Source organism: Cicer arietinum, chromosome 5 (assembly GCF_000331145.2).
Source record: "Cicer arietinum cultivar CDC Frontier isolate Library 1 chromosome 5, Cicar.CDCFrontier_v2.0, whole genome shotgun sequence".
Classification (NCBI taxonomy): Eukaryota; Viridiplantae; Streptophyta; class Magnoliopsida; order Fabales; family Fabaceae; genus Cicer; species Cicer arietinum.
This window is the reverse complement of record NC_021164.2, coordinates 76977660-76995576: the sequence shown is the minus strand read 5'-3', so window position 1 is coordinate 76995576 and position 17917 is coordinate 76977660. Positions and strand designations below refer to the sequence as shown.

The 17917-nt window shown below is 26.2% G+C and overlaps 2 protein-coding genes across 2 annotated transcripts; both read left to right on the top strand.

Moving 5' to 3' along the window:
- The first annotated feature begins 6267 nt into the window (after window positions 1–6267).
- Window positions 6268–8951, top strand: LOC101495342 (alcohol acyltransferase 9-like). Its single transcript, XM_004500931.4, has 2 exons — window positions 6268–6881; window positions 7911–8951. The coding sequence occupies exons 1-2, from the start codon at window positions 6447–6449 to the stop codon at window positions 8826–8828; spliced, it is 1353 nt and encodes a 450-aa protein (XP_004500988.1). The 5' UTR covers window positions 6268–6446; the 3' UTR covers window positions 8829–8951.
- Window positions 8952–16678: 7727 nt separating this feature from the next.
- LOC140920547 (uncharacterized) lies at window positions 16679–17521 on the top strand. The gene is made up of 2 exons (XM_073368866.1): window positions 16679–16807; window positions 17130–17521. Coding segments are annotated over exons 1-2 (393 nt in total). The 5' UTR covers window positions 16679–16806.
- The last annotated feature ends 396 nt before the right edge of the window (window positions 17522–17917 follow it).

Below are 17917 nucleotides of genomic sequence, written 5' to 3'. Positions count from 1 at the left end.
ATTATTATGATACGAAGAATACAATTTTTATAAAAACTTTATTTGCAATAAAATATTTTTCTTATATCTATTTTATGTGTTTGTTAATTGTCTAAATTTTTTTGTATAATATCGTAAGTATTTTCTTTTAAATTGAAACAAAATTTTTAAGATACTAAAAATTAACGATTTTTCTTATAAAAACTAAAAATACAATAATAACATTTTATGAAAACAAATAACTTATTTACTTGTTTATTTTATTGTTGTTAAGTAAAAGTTTGAATAGATCAACTTAGATTAGACTTTTAAAATTTTGAATTTTATCTATGATTAATTTTTTAGACTTGAATCTGGCATACGACCTATCAAATATATTTTTTCCGACCTGACCTGATATTTTTTTTTAAATATGCATGGTATGATCTAAAAGACTATTTTACATTAGAGCGTTTAAATAATACCTTATACATTTTTTTTATAAATAGGCTAAATTAAATCTTTATATATAAAGAAAACTAATAAAATAATAATTATAAGGAAAACTAATAAAATTATATTTTTTTATACTCAATAAATATTAAGTTACTATCAAATAACAATGTTAATAAATAATAATAAAAAATATATACACACACCGAGTTACCAAGTATAATAGTTTTTTTTTTATAAATTATAATTAAAATGGTAGCACCGAGTGTCAAACTCAAATGATTGTGTTTTACTATTGAATTATGTTTAATTACTAAAATTGAACAAAAAGTTTTTGAATTGATTGAAATTATATTCGAAACTAACAGGAGTAATAAAATTAGACTTTTATAATAAGAAAAATGTTAGTGATTAGTTTCACTTCGAATCCAATTTTAATTTTTAATTTGATCATAGTTATTAAATTTATTTATTGAATTATTATCTAATTCTATTTATTATTCATGCACTGATGATCACCTATTATTAATTTTTTTGAATATGATAGATAAGAGAAATTTTTTAGTAGGTTAAACAATTTCATCTTGAGAGACGATCTAGTTTATTTCCACTTTTGTCGGTAAGTGCCATATCACATGTCACTAAGTCGCTGCCGATATTCTAATGATTCTTTACGCGCATGCGACATTAATACTTTTTCTTTTCCCGACTAATTAATACTATTTTTCGGGTACTGCTATATCTTTTGAGTAAAAAATAAGGAATGCTATATTCTCATCATAGTATCTTCATTTTGGCGGCTTTTAGATGAATTATATCATACTCATTTGGACATCCATTTACAATATAATAGTATACATTAAGTTGATAGTGGCAGTTCGATAAAGAATAATTTAAAATTTAATTTAAATTAATTTTATTTTATAGATAAAATTATATTATTTTTTATATTTATTGATCAAATTATTTTCTCATCATTAATATGTAAAAAATCCTAAATTTCTAATTAAATGTGAATAGCCAATTTTTAAGTGCCAAGTTTTAGTACTAATGAAAATCCTAAATTGATAGTGCCATTTTTTTTTTTGGAAATTGTAGGGGTAAACATTTACTATATGAAATTTTAAATTAGGCAAATAATACTTTTCCATTGAATGACATGGATCATTTTGATCTTTTTATTAACTCGCAATGAATTTTTTTTTATGTGACGGTTGAGGTGTGATAAGAAATTATTTGTCTGAATTTAGAAATGAATAATTTATTATAAAATATCCAATTTATGTCTGTGTACCCTAATTTTTCTTTCATTTTGTCCCATGTTCATCTTCTTTTTTTTTCTTCGCTAGCCCCATTATTTGCTCGTTTTTATCATCGTCACTCATTCACGATCATTTCACATTTTATAACTTAGTACCATTCACGCTCGTTTATTCGTTATTGTGTTCGCCATCACCACCATACGTGCAAATACTCGTTTCTTCTTCGGTGTTTGAAAGAAGAACAATGAGATATTATTTAAAGGGAGATATTACCATTACATCGATGACATATTTCTATTAAAAAAAGAGAGTTTCAAATTGGTTTACAAAATCGGACAATTTAGCCATTGTCTGACGTGTTTATCAAATTAGACAATTTAGCATCTTTTTGACATGGCAATTAGTTAATTAACAACATATCTCGTCATGTAAACAGTTAACGTCCACGTTATTTTCATCAATGAAGCAAAATAATAGATAGATTATCTTGTCTGGTGCTATTCAATTCAAGGGTGTTATTTATCTATTTTTTAATTTAGGTTAAATAAATTTTTGATTCCTATCAATATACCATATTTTACTTTTAGTCCAATTATAATTTTTTTTCAAATAATGGTCCTTCAAATATTTTCTATCAACAATTTTGATCTATGTTTTTAAGTTAATTCATGTGTATTAATCAAAATTTGGGATTGATTTTTTACAACAATTTTACAATATTATAAGAATCTCCCCTATAAATTTTAGACTTTTATAAATTTTAGACTTTTATTTGTGGAGAAGATTGCTATAATATTATAAATATGCATAAACAAATTATTTAAAAATTTAAACAATATACATGAATTATTTTAAAAACAAAAATTATTGATAAAAAATATTTAAAAGGTTACTGTTTAAAGAAATTTTTATATGAACTAAAAATAAATCACAATATTAAAGACCTCTATATTTTTAAAGTATAAATGCTTGACCCTACAATTTTAGTAGACTAATAAGTAATTCAATCAAAATAACATTGAAAAACTTAATCAAAAGATTTTGTTTTTTGTTTTTTATTATTATTATTATTCAATACACTTCCCACTGAAAGCACTAGCCATCAGGTCGCTTTATAGGCCCACATGAAAGATATAAAGTGTTACCAACATGGTTATCTTAGGATCCATGATAGATGTCACACTCACTTTCTTGGTGGGCACATAAACCATATCTTAGGGCTCAGGTTACATCATCATTTTATTTTCATATTTTCTTCTATACAATTACTTCAATTTACTAATCCGTTTTATAATAAATATGATTTTAATAAAATAAAATTATTTTAAATAAATTTTATTATAACTTTAATTACTTTTTTAATTATATTATTCAATTATTATTTTACACATTTCTTTTAAATATTAATTCTATTTTTGTATTTATGATATAGAAAATACACTTATAATTTAGAAAAAATAATTTAATAAACTAACAATTCTAATTTATTTATTTATAAATAAACATTTTGTGATGTATGCTGTTACAAAAGTAACAAAATGTGTCCTGTTTTATTTTATGCAAGGCTATCAAATAGGAGCAGTATCAGATAACTCGTATTGGCTTGATCTCCAACATAATTGCGCTCGTTATTGCTGGAATTTGCCACTGAACAGTACAATTTAGGTGAAATTAACTTATAGGTTAAATTCAATAATATTTGATTTGATATAAATTTATATTAATTATTAAAATTTGATTATTTTTAAAAATAAAAATATTTAATGTGATAATTTTCACATGATCGTGATATCATATGTATTCAGCAACTTTATTTTTAAAACTATTAATAAAAAAGAGTTAAATATATTTTTACTTATAAATATATCAATTTTATTTTTAATCTTTCTTAAAATTTCTTTAAATTTTTGATTTTTTTTTAATTTTCTGTCATTTTTTATAAAAAGTCATGTCATATGTTTCAAGTGACTTTTTTGATAACACATAATTGATAAGACTATAAAATATAATTAATTTAATAATTTAAGTATTTAATTTTAAATTTTTAAATAATTTATTTATTTAAAATATAATTATTAAATTGTTGAATTAAATATTAATTAAATAAATTAATAATATTTTAAATTCTTAATAATGACATATCATAAAAAAAGTCAATAAAAACATACAATGTAAATTTAAAAAAAAAAGCATTGATCAAAATTTATAATAAAAAGTTTAAAAGAACTAAACTTCAAATAAAACTTTTAGAAAGACTAAAAATAAAATTAATATATTTAAATAAATTAAAAATATATTTAACCATAATAAAAATTATTAATATAGTCCACATATTCATTCATACAGAAGTGTTTAAACAAACATCTAATTAATTGTACTAAAAAAAGTAGCTAGTGACATAAGTGAGTGTTTATTAAATGCTTAACAAACAATATCTAGGCATGACAGGATTCATGGATACCCGTCCGAGTTATTGGTTTTGACAAAAAAAACCCATTTTAATAAGAGGTATCTTAAAATTCTAAATCAGGACAAAAATGAAGATGATGAAGTTGATACCAACTTCACACCCACACCTCACTTGTTAATGTTTTTCTATTTTTCTATTTTATATATATATATATATTCTCATTTATTTTTATTTAATAATTTTTAAATATTATAAATTTTAATCTATATTGTCAATAGAAAATTTAATTTAATTATTATTTAATAAATATATTTAATTTTATTATTAATATATTTAATAATAAAAAATATGTTTCTCAATTAAACTTTTCTATATATAGGATGGGGGCAAGGGCATAGTACGAAAATCCGACCCTCACCAGAATTTAGGAGAAGTGGGGACAGACTCCCCCTCGCCCCGCCTAGTTGCAATAACTAGCAACACCCCCACTCTAGCATCCTCAAATCAACACCATTTTCATTTTGGACCACATAGATTTAGAGAACAAAATATTAAAGCACAAAATGTTTTCTTAAATGTCGTTAATTTATTATAGGCTTTTAATGTTTTTGGAGACCACTGTTTAAATCTAAAAATTATTATTTGATTATTTATTTCAATCATATAATTTAAGTATAAAATCTTAGAATGTGCAAAATTAAGGATATTTATATAATTTTTTAAAGATTATGATTTATTATAAAATTTATTTATGTACTAATGTTTTGGTCGTATGGTTAATCCACGGCTCTGATCATAAGAAATGCACTCTAGTTTATGCTTCTCTAGTTTTGTTTTACCGGATCTATTCATAAAAGTTAAAACTCCTGAACAGTTAAAGTTTCAAAATTACCATTTACAAATTATCTTATAATTAAAAGAGATTGATTTTATATATTTTTTCCTTCACATGACATTTGTACGATGACTATTTTCTTTTATTTATTTGTCATTTTATGTATTAATTTTAAAATTGTAAATCTTTTATAAAAAATAGAATTAGTGCATTTATAATAAGATATTTAGTGCATGATTCTATTTCGATCTATATTACATAATGCATTAATATATATTATTACAAATATAAATCGCTTCTTTTGTAAAAAAAAGTAAATAATAATCACATATTAAAACATGTCAAAAGATTAGGTGATTCGAAATGAAATCATAGGTAGCATCATAATTAACCTTAAATTGCACAATATTTTACTATATATATCTATAATATTTGGACTATAACAATAATAATAATAATAATATAATAATAATAATAATAATAATAATAATAATAATTATTATTATTATTATTATTATTATTATTATTAACATATATTATGCAGAGTTTTTTATAATGCTAATGATCTTGAAATCATGTAAGCTCTCATATTGAAATAATATATCTATCTTTATTTCCCCCTAAGTTTATGTTTATTTGTTCTCTATTTTCTTATTATCTTAGATCGATATCTTTTCGCTTTCTACTTTTTTCAATGATAAGTTATAGAAAACCTGATTTAAAATCATGAAAGTCAACCCTAATGAATATTGTTTCTTCTTCAATGGTTCAAATCAAAAGTATATGTTGTGTAAGGACGAACTAAAAAGCTGGTTACAATCACATAACTTAGAGGTAATGTCTTAATTATTAATTTTTTAATTTGGTCTAAACCTAAAGCAATTACAATCTTTCTTATAAAAAAATGTAAGTGTTAGTGTAGAAGAGCATATGTACCATATAAATACACTAATTAATTTGTTGGAATATAGAATACGTTAATGTATGAATTTAAAAATCGTTGAAATTACACATTAGAAAATTCTTATATTTTGAGTAGTTTTCAACTCTATAAATACTAAATCACACATCGCATAAAAACATAAGTATTTGTTTCCATCACTTTAACCATCATATTAATTAAGATTGTAATTCTAAAACAATTTTTTACTAAAGTGAAATTTTATATATCGACTCAATCCAATAATATATTCGATGAAATAACTCAAAAACTAAGATATATATAGCCTCCAATCATTAAATTGAAAAGGAATCTCATCGTACTATAATTAATATCATTTATTATCATTATCCTCCCAACTCAAGAAGAAATTTCAGAATATTGTCGACATCTTTTGTCTCAAAGATTATTTATATTTATATGTGTTTTTGCAATCCACTCTTTCATGTATTATTCACCTTTTCATTCAGTCATCTCATTATTATCTATTCCCTTCTTTCTCTGTTTTTCACTCTGTTTATTATTAATTGATCATCATCAACATCATAAAAAAACACATGAAATTAAGTTTCTCAAAATAATAAAAACATGTCAAAATCTTTGGAACTCCCTGATTGTATCTATCCATGTCACCCAGTAACTAATATTGCACCAAGTGCTCCAACTCCAAAACATTCTCTCTATCTTTCTAATCTTGATGACCAAAAGTTCCTTAGATTTTCCATTAAGTATTTATACATCTTCAAGAAATCTGTGAGCTTGAATCGTTTGAAATCTTCTCTGTCTAGAGTTCTCGTGGATTATTACCCTTTAGCTGGAAGATTGAGGAGATCTTTCTCTTTGGATGATCACAAGCTTGAAGTAGATTGCAATGGAGAAGGTGCTGTTTTTGTTGAGGCTTTTATGGATATCACTGCTGAAGCATTAATTGAACCTTCTAAGTTACCAAATAAGTCATGGAGGAAGTTTTTGTATAAGGTGGAAGCTCAGAGTTTCTTAGATGTTCCTCCTCTTATAGTTCAGGTCAGATTCTTTTTCTAATTATTTATTTTCAAACTCATGTTTGTGTCGTGAAATTATGGAAGTTCTTCCAATGGTATGTAACATAATATTACCACATTAATTTATGTTGGGAAAACCACCCAACAATTTGCAGTTATATGCATTGTTTAAATCAACGATGTCACTTTATTATAATGGTCATTTAATTTTTTTTCGTCTTAAATGATTCGTTCTTACCATAAACTTAACCATTTAGTCCAATTGCATAGTTAGAATTTCGCATAAGTTAAATTCATATAATATATGATTCACATCTTTCCTTAAGTTTCTTAATAACGCATCAACAAAAAAGTTTTCATAATAATTAAACAAATGTTTAATATTTTAATTCCTTTGGGAAACTGTTAATTTTTTATTTTGTAAATAAATATTAATAAGTTAATGATTATATTAATTTTTTGATTTAAAACTGATATCTCTTTCCCATTAAATTTATCAATTGAATTATCTACAAAAACCTTTATAGAAAACGTTATTAATTATACATATTTAGTATCAATTTTATATTGTCAGTTTGTCCAGACAATTTTGTGAGTTAGTAGTTAGTTAGACGACGTTTATAATTTATTTACAAATAACATTTGAAGTTTTAATCAAATATTATACTAGTAGGATTACAAATGTGTTGGGCGGTTGGCTATATCACCAACTAGATTACTCGAGTGACTGATTAATAAAAATAAAAAATAGATAATGAAATGTTTAATATTATCCTACATAAAACAAATCTTTAGTGATTGTTTGGGAGTAGAAATCTAAGTAGCTAAGGCTATTCAACTAAATGACCATCAATTAATTATAACTAATTAAGACCACTTAAATTAAAGTTCTGATTATAGTGATACATGTTACAAATATAGAATAAAACTTTTGAAATAATTAATTAAATCTATACCAATGTTTATTATGACCGGAGAAATTTAAGAATATTTCAGCATATAACACTGGATTGTAGTTTAAAGAAGCTAATGGTTTGTGTTTCCTTTGCAGATAACAACTCTCCGTTGCGGGGGAATGATTATGTGCCTCGCAATCAACCACTGTCTATGTGATGGCATTGGCACATCTCAATTTCTACATGCTTGGGCACAACACAACACTACAACTCAAGCTGAATTGACCATTACACCCTTCCATTCACGACACATGTTGAAGCCACGTCACCCCCCAATAGTAAATTACCATAGTCCAGGATACACCAGAACAGAACTAACCCCTCAAGTGAACCTCCTCAAGTTATTACAGTCACAACCCTTAGTACCCACATCATTCACCTTTAATCCCTCCAATATTCTCAATCTGAAGAAACAATGTGTACCGTCACTAAAATGCACTACTTTTGAAGTAGTTGCGGCACACACGTGGCGCTCTTGGATTCGATCAATGAACTTATCCTTACCCTCTAATTTAGTAGTGAAACTTCTTTTCTCTGTTAACGTCCGCACCGTATTAAACCTACCAAAGGAATATTACGGAAATGGGTTTCTATTAGCGTGTGCGGAAAGTACTATAGAAGACTTAATTGAGAATAACTTGCACCATAGTGTGAAATTAGTGCAAAAGGCCAAATCAACTGTGAATGATGAGGAATACATAAGATCAACGATTGATTTATTGGAGGATAAGATGGTAAAAACCGACGTTTCAACCACTTTGGTTATATCACAGTGGTCTAAATTAGGGCTGGAAATGGTGGATTTTGGAGAAGGGAAATCATTGCACATGGGTCCTTTAACAAGTGATGTTTATTGCTTGTTTTTACCGGTTATTGCCGGTGATGCTAATGATGTGAGAGTGCTTCTGTCTGTGCCAGATAGTATGGTTCAAACTTTTCAATATCAAATGAATAAAAGCTGGGAAGAGGAAAAAGAAAATGGATATCATAAGCATCAAAATCCACTTTTCTAAAGATGTTACGCTTTTCCTTTTTATTTTTTTTACTTAATTATGAGGTTTTATTGCTTTCTTTGCAAGAAATCAATTTGTGTAATTCAATTTTAGTGTATAAAATACGAAAAATATACCACTAAATTGAGTGTGTGATAAACATAATTTTTTTTAGAAAAGTGGAACCACTCAAGAATTTCATAAAACAAAACATTAAAATAGAAAAAGAAAAAAAATGCACAATCTTGGGTGAAGTATTTCAACATTGTCATTCATATTTTATATTTTAATTATGACTAATGTTCGTCTCCTTATTTTCTGCATTTTATCGGAAGTTAGCCTTATTATTATTTTATCGAAGATCAATTTCAGATAGTGTAAAATTGAGTGAATGAAAATTAGTTTCCGTAGTATATTTTACATTATGGAACAAAAATGAGAATAAACAATATTTTTCTTTCATCATTGTCCCACATATTTGTTTTAGAAAAAAGGAAACTCTGTTATGGATCAAATAGAAAACCCTATCTAACAATATGAGAAGTTATGAAACCAAATGGAAAACAAACTCAAATGAAAAGTTTAGGCCCGTGATTTCGCCGAGTATTGAGCACGAGATTATATTTTGAACTTAGACGCACACATATGATAAAATGTAAAAAATAAAAAACAATATCAAATGAATAAAAGCTGGGAAGAGGAAAAAGAAAATGGATATCATAAGCATCAAAATCCACTTTTCTAAAGATGTTACGCTTTTCCTTTTTATTTTTTTTACTTAATTATGAGGTTTTATTGCTTTCTTTGCAAGAAATCAATTTGTGTAATTCAATTTTAGTGTATAAAATACGAAAAATATACCACTAAATTGAGTGTGTGATAAACATAATTTTTTTTAGAAAAGTGGAACCACTCAAGAATTTCATAAAACAAAACATTAAAATAGAAAAAGAAAAAAAATGCACAATCTTGGGTGAAGTATTTCAACATTGTCATTCATATTTTATATTTTAATTATGACTAATGTTCGTCTCCTTATTTTCTGCATTTTATCGGAAGTTAGCCTTATTATTATTTTATCGAAGATCAATTTCAGATAGTGTAAAATTGAGTGAATGAAAATTAGTTTCCGTAGTATATTTTACATTATGGAACAAAAATGAGAATAAACAATATTTTTGTTTCATCATTGTCCCACATATTTGTTTTAGAAAAAAGGAAATTCTGTTATGGATCAAATAGAAAACCCAATCTAACAATATGAGAAGTTATGAAACCAAATGGAAAACAAACTCAAATGAAAAGTTTAGGCCCGTGATTTCGCCGAGTATTGAGCACGAGATTATATTTTGAACTTAGACGAACACATATGATAAAATGTAAAAAATAAAAAAATTATTATATAAATAGTAATAATAATAAATTAATTTTTTTCTCTTCTAATTTTTTATCACTTGTGAGTGTGTCTTAGTACAAATTATATGTGTTTGTGACCATATGAGTGTTGCTTGTTGAGAGATTTATTAAACTTTCAATTGGATTCAATATAGAGAAGCAACAAGACCCTTTCACCATTCATGATTAAAATTTTAAGTTGCAACCAATTCGAGTGAATCTAACAGAATTAATAAGTTTCTCAATTGAATTCCATTTCAAATCATAGCTGAGAATATTTAATGTTCAATAGTATGTCGAGCTTGATTAAATCTAATTGAAAGTATTTTGGAAAAAAAAACAATAAATAAAATGCGAGTGAATAGACAAATTAGTTATTGAAATTATATGCTACGGTCAAATTAGTCACTGAATTTTACAAAATGATCTATCAGTTGATTTTTCTCGTTCAATATTTTGATACGACATTACTGAATATATGATTTATCTAAAAATTGTTATTTGAGTATATTAATTATAATAAATATGATCTTAATTGGTTTATATATACAATTAGTCTCTCCAAAGTACAGAAAAATTTATTGTAGTCTCTACAAAACAATTTTTCTAGTTAAGAACTTTTAAACCTTTTTGTTTTAGTCTCTAATGCTTATCACTATAATATTTTAACGGTTGAGTAATTAATGAGTTTATACTTAATCTATGCAAAATAAAAATTTCGTTTTAGTTCTATAACATGCAATAAATATGATTTTAGTTCCTACATAAAAAAATTGTATTACACCTATAAACTTTTTTTTTACAATTAACTATAATTAATATATTATAATTATTAATTATTTTTATTTAGAAGATATACAAGTATACATTAATTTTGACTAATTGATAAATAATAAAAATCTATTGTATGTTCCCGATTTTGACTAATTTGTTACTATATATGATTATATGTTCCCCCCAGCGTGTTAGTGACTCCTTTCCAAATAAACAACGTAAACAATTTATGATTATAATTGTTCTTAGTTTGGTGTTGACAATTAAAAAAACTAATTTCATCAATTTCTTTATTAACAAGCATTTGTCATTATTAGATACTGATAATAATTCATCATTCATTTTGTACAATTACAATCCTGTATATATCTACTTATATAAGTAAATCTTATTCTTTTAAAGATTAATTTTGTATTTGCGAAATGTTAAATTCAGTTGTTGAATATTAACATTCAAGATCAAAAGTTTATAATAATTAACCATGAACACACTATGTTATGAATTAGTTCTCATTTAATTTCATGATAGCATGGTGGACACAAAATGCAAAGTAGATGAAAGAATTAAAAAAATAATAATGTTCATACTTTTGTACAATCAAATTAAGCCTCTGAATTCATAAGTAAATGCAAAGTAGCAAGTTGATTAAAAGAAAAAATTAGATGAAAGAACGGTGACGTGTCCGTATACCGTTAGACCCATTTTTACGGTTATATACGAAACTTTTTTTATGTATGAATTAATTCTTAGTATTTCAAATATTTAATTAAAATATGTTTTTAATTACACATTTGCAAGCTGAGAACAAGCGAATAAGGGCGATGGAGGAGGCAACTAGGTCTGGAACAGCAAGTAAAGATAAAGCAAAGCATAAAGAATCATCAACGAAGGACGGTGAAGGGTGAAGGCTACTTCAACGAAGGTACTTTTCTAAGTAATATATGACAAAAAACATAAGATATACGGTTATGATAATCATAATGAATTATCCTAATTCTTAACTAATGAAAATAACAACTTTTGTTCATATCAGCTATTCAACAATGTCTACAAATATATCCTTAATTTTTATCCAGCTATAAAATTGGACTAAAGCATTAGACTTGTCTTAAATATTTGACTTAATTACAGTTTTAATCCCTCTATTTTAATTGAATCGCAAAAGTAGTCCCTCCATTTTATTTCTGCCTAATTTTGGTCCCCAAACTTGATAAAGTTTTATTTTTTCAAGTCACACCACACCATTTATAATCATATATTTCAGATACAATTGTTGCACCATAAAATCTTAAGGCATGACGTGACTTAAATAAACAAAAAAAAAAGAAATTTCATCAAGTTTTGGACCAAAATTTTGTTTGTGAGATAAAACTGGGGAGAAATAAAATGAGGGGACTACTTTTGCGATTCAACTAAAATATGAGGACCAAAACTACAATTAAGCCTAAATATTTTGAAGGTCCAATTCTAATATCAAAAATTAGATCCTAAATAATAATTGCAATTTTATAAGGTTTTTTTCTTTCTAATAACCCATATTCCAAACAAATTTACCAAATTATTCCTTTTTCAAAACTATATATCAAAATACCTTTTTTTTTCCTCTATACAAGCTGTATTTGCAAATTGCAACTTCATTAAGGAAACTCATCTGTAAAGACGATTTTTTTGAAACAGAAAATGAAAATTAATTTAATAATAATAAATAAATAAAACAAAAGATTAATAAATTTTAAATTAATTAAGTGAAGATATTTTAAACATTACTTAGCATAAGTTTATTATTAATAATGATTAATTTGTATGTTACTTTATATTTTTAAATTAGTTGATTAAGTTATTCTACTAACACCTGTTCTACATAAATAATTCAATTAGTGAGTTAATAAATACTGAATAGTATTGAGAAGAAAGTCAAATATTTAATATCTATTACTAATATTTTTTGATTTCTACTTACAAACGAACCACGGAGGTAAATAAAATAAAAACTTTACCAAATACTTTGAACTAACCTTTCTGCAACAAGTTATTAGATAACTGTACAAATAACTGCACATATTAAGGTAAGTAAAAATAATTAACTATAAATTTTTGCAAATATCTTATAAAAAAAACTATACAAATTACTGCATTTCATCAAAGACGTTAAGGACAAAATATAAACTATATAAATTATTGCATTTCATTAGGGATGAAATTCAAACAAATATTTTTCAAGGACTAAAACTGAAAATTGTAATATTTACAGGGACCAAAAACTGCTTCCCTTTGTCAAGTAATATTTTTGTTACTCAACGTTAAAGATAAAAAATAATAATTTTTTTTATATTACAGGGATGTAAATAAAAAAAATTACGAGGACCAAAATAAAAAAATATTATATTTACATGGATCAAAAACATATTTAAACCAAATAAAATTTAATCTCTATATGCATATCAATTTACGTGATGCACTATGTACATACCAATCTACACACCCTGCACTATGTACATACCAATCTACATGATGCATTCTAGACATATCAATCTACATGATGCACTCTAGACATATCAATCTACGTGATACAATTAATATATAACAATCTACATGATGCATACTATTTTGTTAGGTTAATTCATTCAACAAGATGTACAATATCACTTTCTCATATTAGACTCAAATATATATAGTGATAACACAACAACTACAATTCTACTAAAAAAATATTTTACTCCTAAAATACATCGATTATAAAATCTAAAATATAGTTAACTTTATAAATAAAAAAAATAGCTAACATAATTCTGCTTGTTTTTTTCTTCTGTTTTCTTAATATCAATCATTTCAAACAAATATCAAACACCATCACAATTCAATATTAACATCACCCCCTCTAATAACTCTTTTTATTTTCTTAAAAATAATATATAATAAAATATGGTGTAAATTTTTAACTATTTTAAACATTAAATAAAATTAATAGTATATAATTATTGTTATTTTATAAATAAATAAAAAATTCAATTCAATTTAATTTCTTTAAAATGGGCAACAGTTATTGTTTTTGTTTAAAAGTTAAGTCCTATCTATGAAATTGTGCTGCATACTAAAGTATCTATGACAACTGTGCTGCAACAACCGGCTTTGTAAATTTTGTTCTAACATTTGTTTCTTACTCTTAGCCCACATAAATCCCATTCTCCCATTCTTCCATCTTCCTTTTATATATATATATATATATATATATTAACTTACCCTTACGAGAAATGGATAAATACGGATCTTTCTTTCTCTTCCTGAATCTGGAGAAGGGGGAAGGACACTCCGGTGGAGCCGCTTTTTTCTCCAAAACCGACGCTCACGGCACTGGCTTTAAAGGTCGAGGAAATTGAGGTCAAAGTGAAACACATTGAAGAAAAAGTGGATCGAATTAGTGTTATGGTTGAAAAATTAACCTGAGTAGGACTAATTCGAATTGTATTTTAGTTTCTGCATAAAAAAAATTGTATTACACCTATAAACGTTTTTTTTTACAATTAACTATAATTAATATATCATAATTATTAATGAAGATATAAAAATATATATTAATTTTGACTAATTGATAAATAGTAAAAATTTATCCTATTGTATGTTCCACCCGATTTGTTACTATATATGATTATATGTTCCACCCAGTGTGTTAGTGACTCCTTTCCATATTAACAACGTAAACAATTTATAATTATAATTGTTCTTAGTTTTGTGTTGACAATTAAAAAAACTAATTTCATCAATTTCTTTATTAACAAGCATTTGTCATTATTAGATACTGATAATTATTCATCATTCATTTTGTACGATTACAATCCTGTATACATCTAATTATATAAGTAATTATTGATCTTATTCTTGTAAAGATTAATTTTGCATTTGCGAAATGTTAAATTCAGTTGTTGAATATCAACATTCAAGATAAAAAATTTATAATAATTAACCATGAAGACACTATGTTATGAATTAATTCTCATTTAATTTCAGGATATATAGCATGGTGGGCACAAAAATGATAATGTTCATACTTTTGTACAATCAAATTAAGCCTTTGAATTCATAAGTAAATGCAAAGTAGCAAGTTGATTAAAAAAGAAGAAAAAGAAATTAGATGAGAGAACGGTGACGTGTCCGTATATTGTTAGACCCGTTTTTACAGATATACAAAACTTTTTCACATATGAATTAATTCTTCTAGTATTTCAAATATTTAATTAAAATATGTTTTTAATTATTGCAAGTTGAGAACAAGCGAAGAAGGGTGATGGAGGAGGCACCTTGGGTCTGGAAGCCATTAAGAAACAGCAAATAAAGATAAAGCAAAGCATAAAGAATATCAACGAAGGACGGTGAAGGCTAACGAAGGTACTTTTCTAAGTAATATATGACACAATACATAAGATATACGATTATGATAATTATGATAATGAATTATCCTAATTCATAAATTTAGAAAATAACAACTTTTGTTCATATATGCTATTCAACAATGTCTATAAATACATCCTTAATTTTTATCAAGCTATAAAATTGGACACGATTCACAGTACTATGATAAATGCAACAATATAATTTGCACACGATTGACAATACTCTAATAAATGCTTTTGCTAAGATATGATACATAGAGACTGACTCATTTTACTTGCCATTTGGTGAAATGATTATTACTCTTGACGATATTAGGTGTCTTTTGGACACATTATGTTATAGAGAATTTTTCACACATCCCGCTAATGTGAATGAAGATTTGGCCATTGTTGCTGCCTGCCGCGGCCTAAAATTTCGAGGGTTTCTCGAATTCAATGGAGTCGTCATCAAAGTTTATTTTAAAATAGGAAAAATATTGAGAAACCTTTAAAAATAAAAACTCTCAAGGCACATCTATTCTATTTAATTAAAATAACACACAATAAATTATACTATAAATATACAATTTATTCATTAAACTATAATGAACTATACTATAAATATATTAAAATATACATATATACTATACTATAATCAGCTTTGGATAAACTAAACTATACATATCATGCGTTTGAGTGCCTAAAATCAATTTTGCAATAAACTATATTATAAATATATTAAACTATTATAATATGTAATAAAATAAATTATTTACTAACTTGTCCATTCCACACTTTCACTGCAATGTGGTGCTCATTGTCCTTAAGGGCGAAAAGATTGTAAGGACTTCCAGGAAATAGAGGTTGTTCAGGCTGCTAATGGTGATGCACATTATCCTGGTGTTGTTGATGTTCCTCTTGATTATCAAACGCATGATCATGATTATCAAACGCATGAAACTCCTAGAAATTTTATTTTTGAAATTTTCGATATTGAAAAATAACTACCGAAACCGATAAGAGATTTTATGAGAAAAGAATTTACTTGTTCTGAAAAATTCAAATTGTGGAGATTTGATCGATTTTTATTTTTTATTTTTATAGTAAGTTTAAAGGTATTTTAGTAAATTCAAGCATAAATTTTTTAAATAGAAGATATAGGTTTAATTGTAGGTACCAAAATTAACTTTCAGTTACATGATGTATTTGCCGATTATTTGGGCTTTAGACTAATTATGGGTAAGGCCCATTATATCGCCCATTAGGTTTAGTATTTGGAAAATGGGCCACTTAGGCCTTATTGACTAAGGGACAATTGGCTATTGTACCCCCCCCATTTAAACCTATACCCCCCAACATAAAAATTTTGTTGTAAAATACCTAAAATACCCCTAAAAAAAACAGTAAAACTCAAAATAACAAAAAATTCAAACACTTTACCCCTACACTGAAAAATCCGGAAAAGTAAGTTTTCGGAAAATTTGGTTTTTACCGGAAATTTCAAGAGGATTGAAATTTCCGGTAGTTCAAAATACATACCGGAAATTTCAAAAACGAAATTTCCGGGAGGCAAACCGGAAATTTGAAAAATCCGGTAGTTGTAAATTCCCGGAAATTTCGTTTTTGAAATTTCCGGTATTTATTTTGAACTACCGGAAATTTCGTTTTTGAAATTTCCGGTATGTATACCGGAAATTTCAATCCTGTTGAAATTTCCGGTACACTGTGTAATTTTTTTTTTTTTTTTTTTTTATTTTTTTAATTTTTGTTTATTGAATTTTGTTAGTGAGGACCAGAGGAGGAAAATCTGACGGTGGTGATTATTCGCGAGTTCGGCCTCGTACACAATCAAATAGGAGAGCTGCTGTTGAAAAAAGGAGAAAGAGAAATGAGGAAAGGCAGGCGCCTCAGGACGAGCAGCCCCAGGATGAGCAGCCACAGCAAAATCTTATGTTTGATGCAGAACAGGATGAGCAGCCCCATGATGAGCAGCCTCAGCACGATCATGAGTTTTATGATGAATATGACCAGCAGCAGCAACATTTTGATGATGAACATGGTCAGCAGCACCAGCCTGATGAACCCATGTTTCTTGGAGGTCCTTATGATCTTTCTGTCCTTACAGATTATGAGCATCATATTGCAATTAATGTGTGGAATGGAGATGTTAGTAAATAATTTATTTTATTACATATTATAATATATTTGTAGTATAGGTTATTTTATTACACATTATAATTTATTTGTAGTATAAGATTATAATATATTTTTAATTGTGTTATTTTTAATTAAACAGGAAAGACGTGCCTTGAAAGTTGTTTCCAATGGCAAAAAGCAAGACAAATTTATTGATATTAGATATCATTTACCTGCTCAAATAGATCATTGGATTAATATATCTGGATTACGTCCTCTGAGAAGATGTAGTTTGCATATGATTGATGGTAATATGATATCTGCTTTTGCTGAGAGATGGCACGCAGAGACTAGTTCATTTCACCTGCCATTCGGTGAAATGACTATTACTCTTGACGACGTCAGGGGTCTTTTGAGCATCCCGTGTACTGGAGAGTT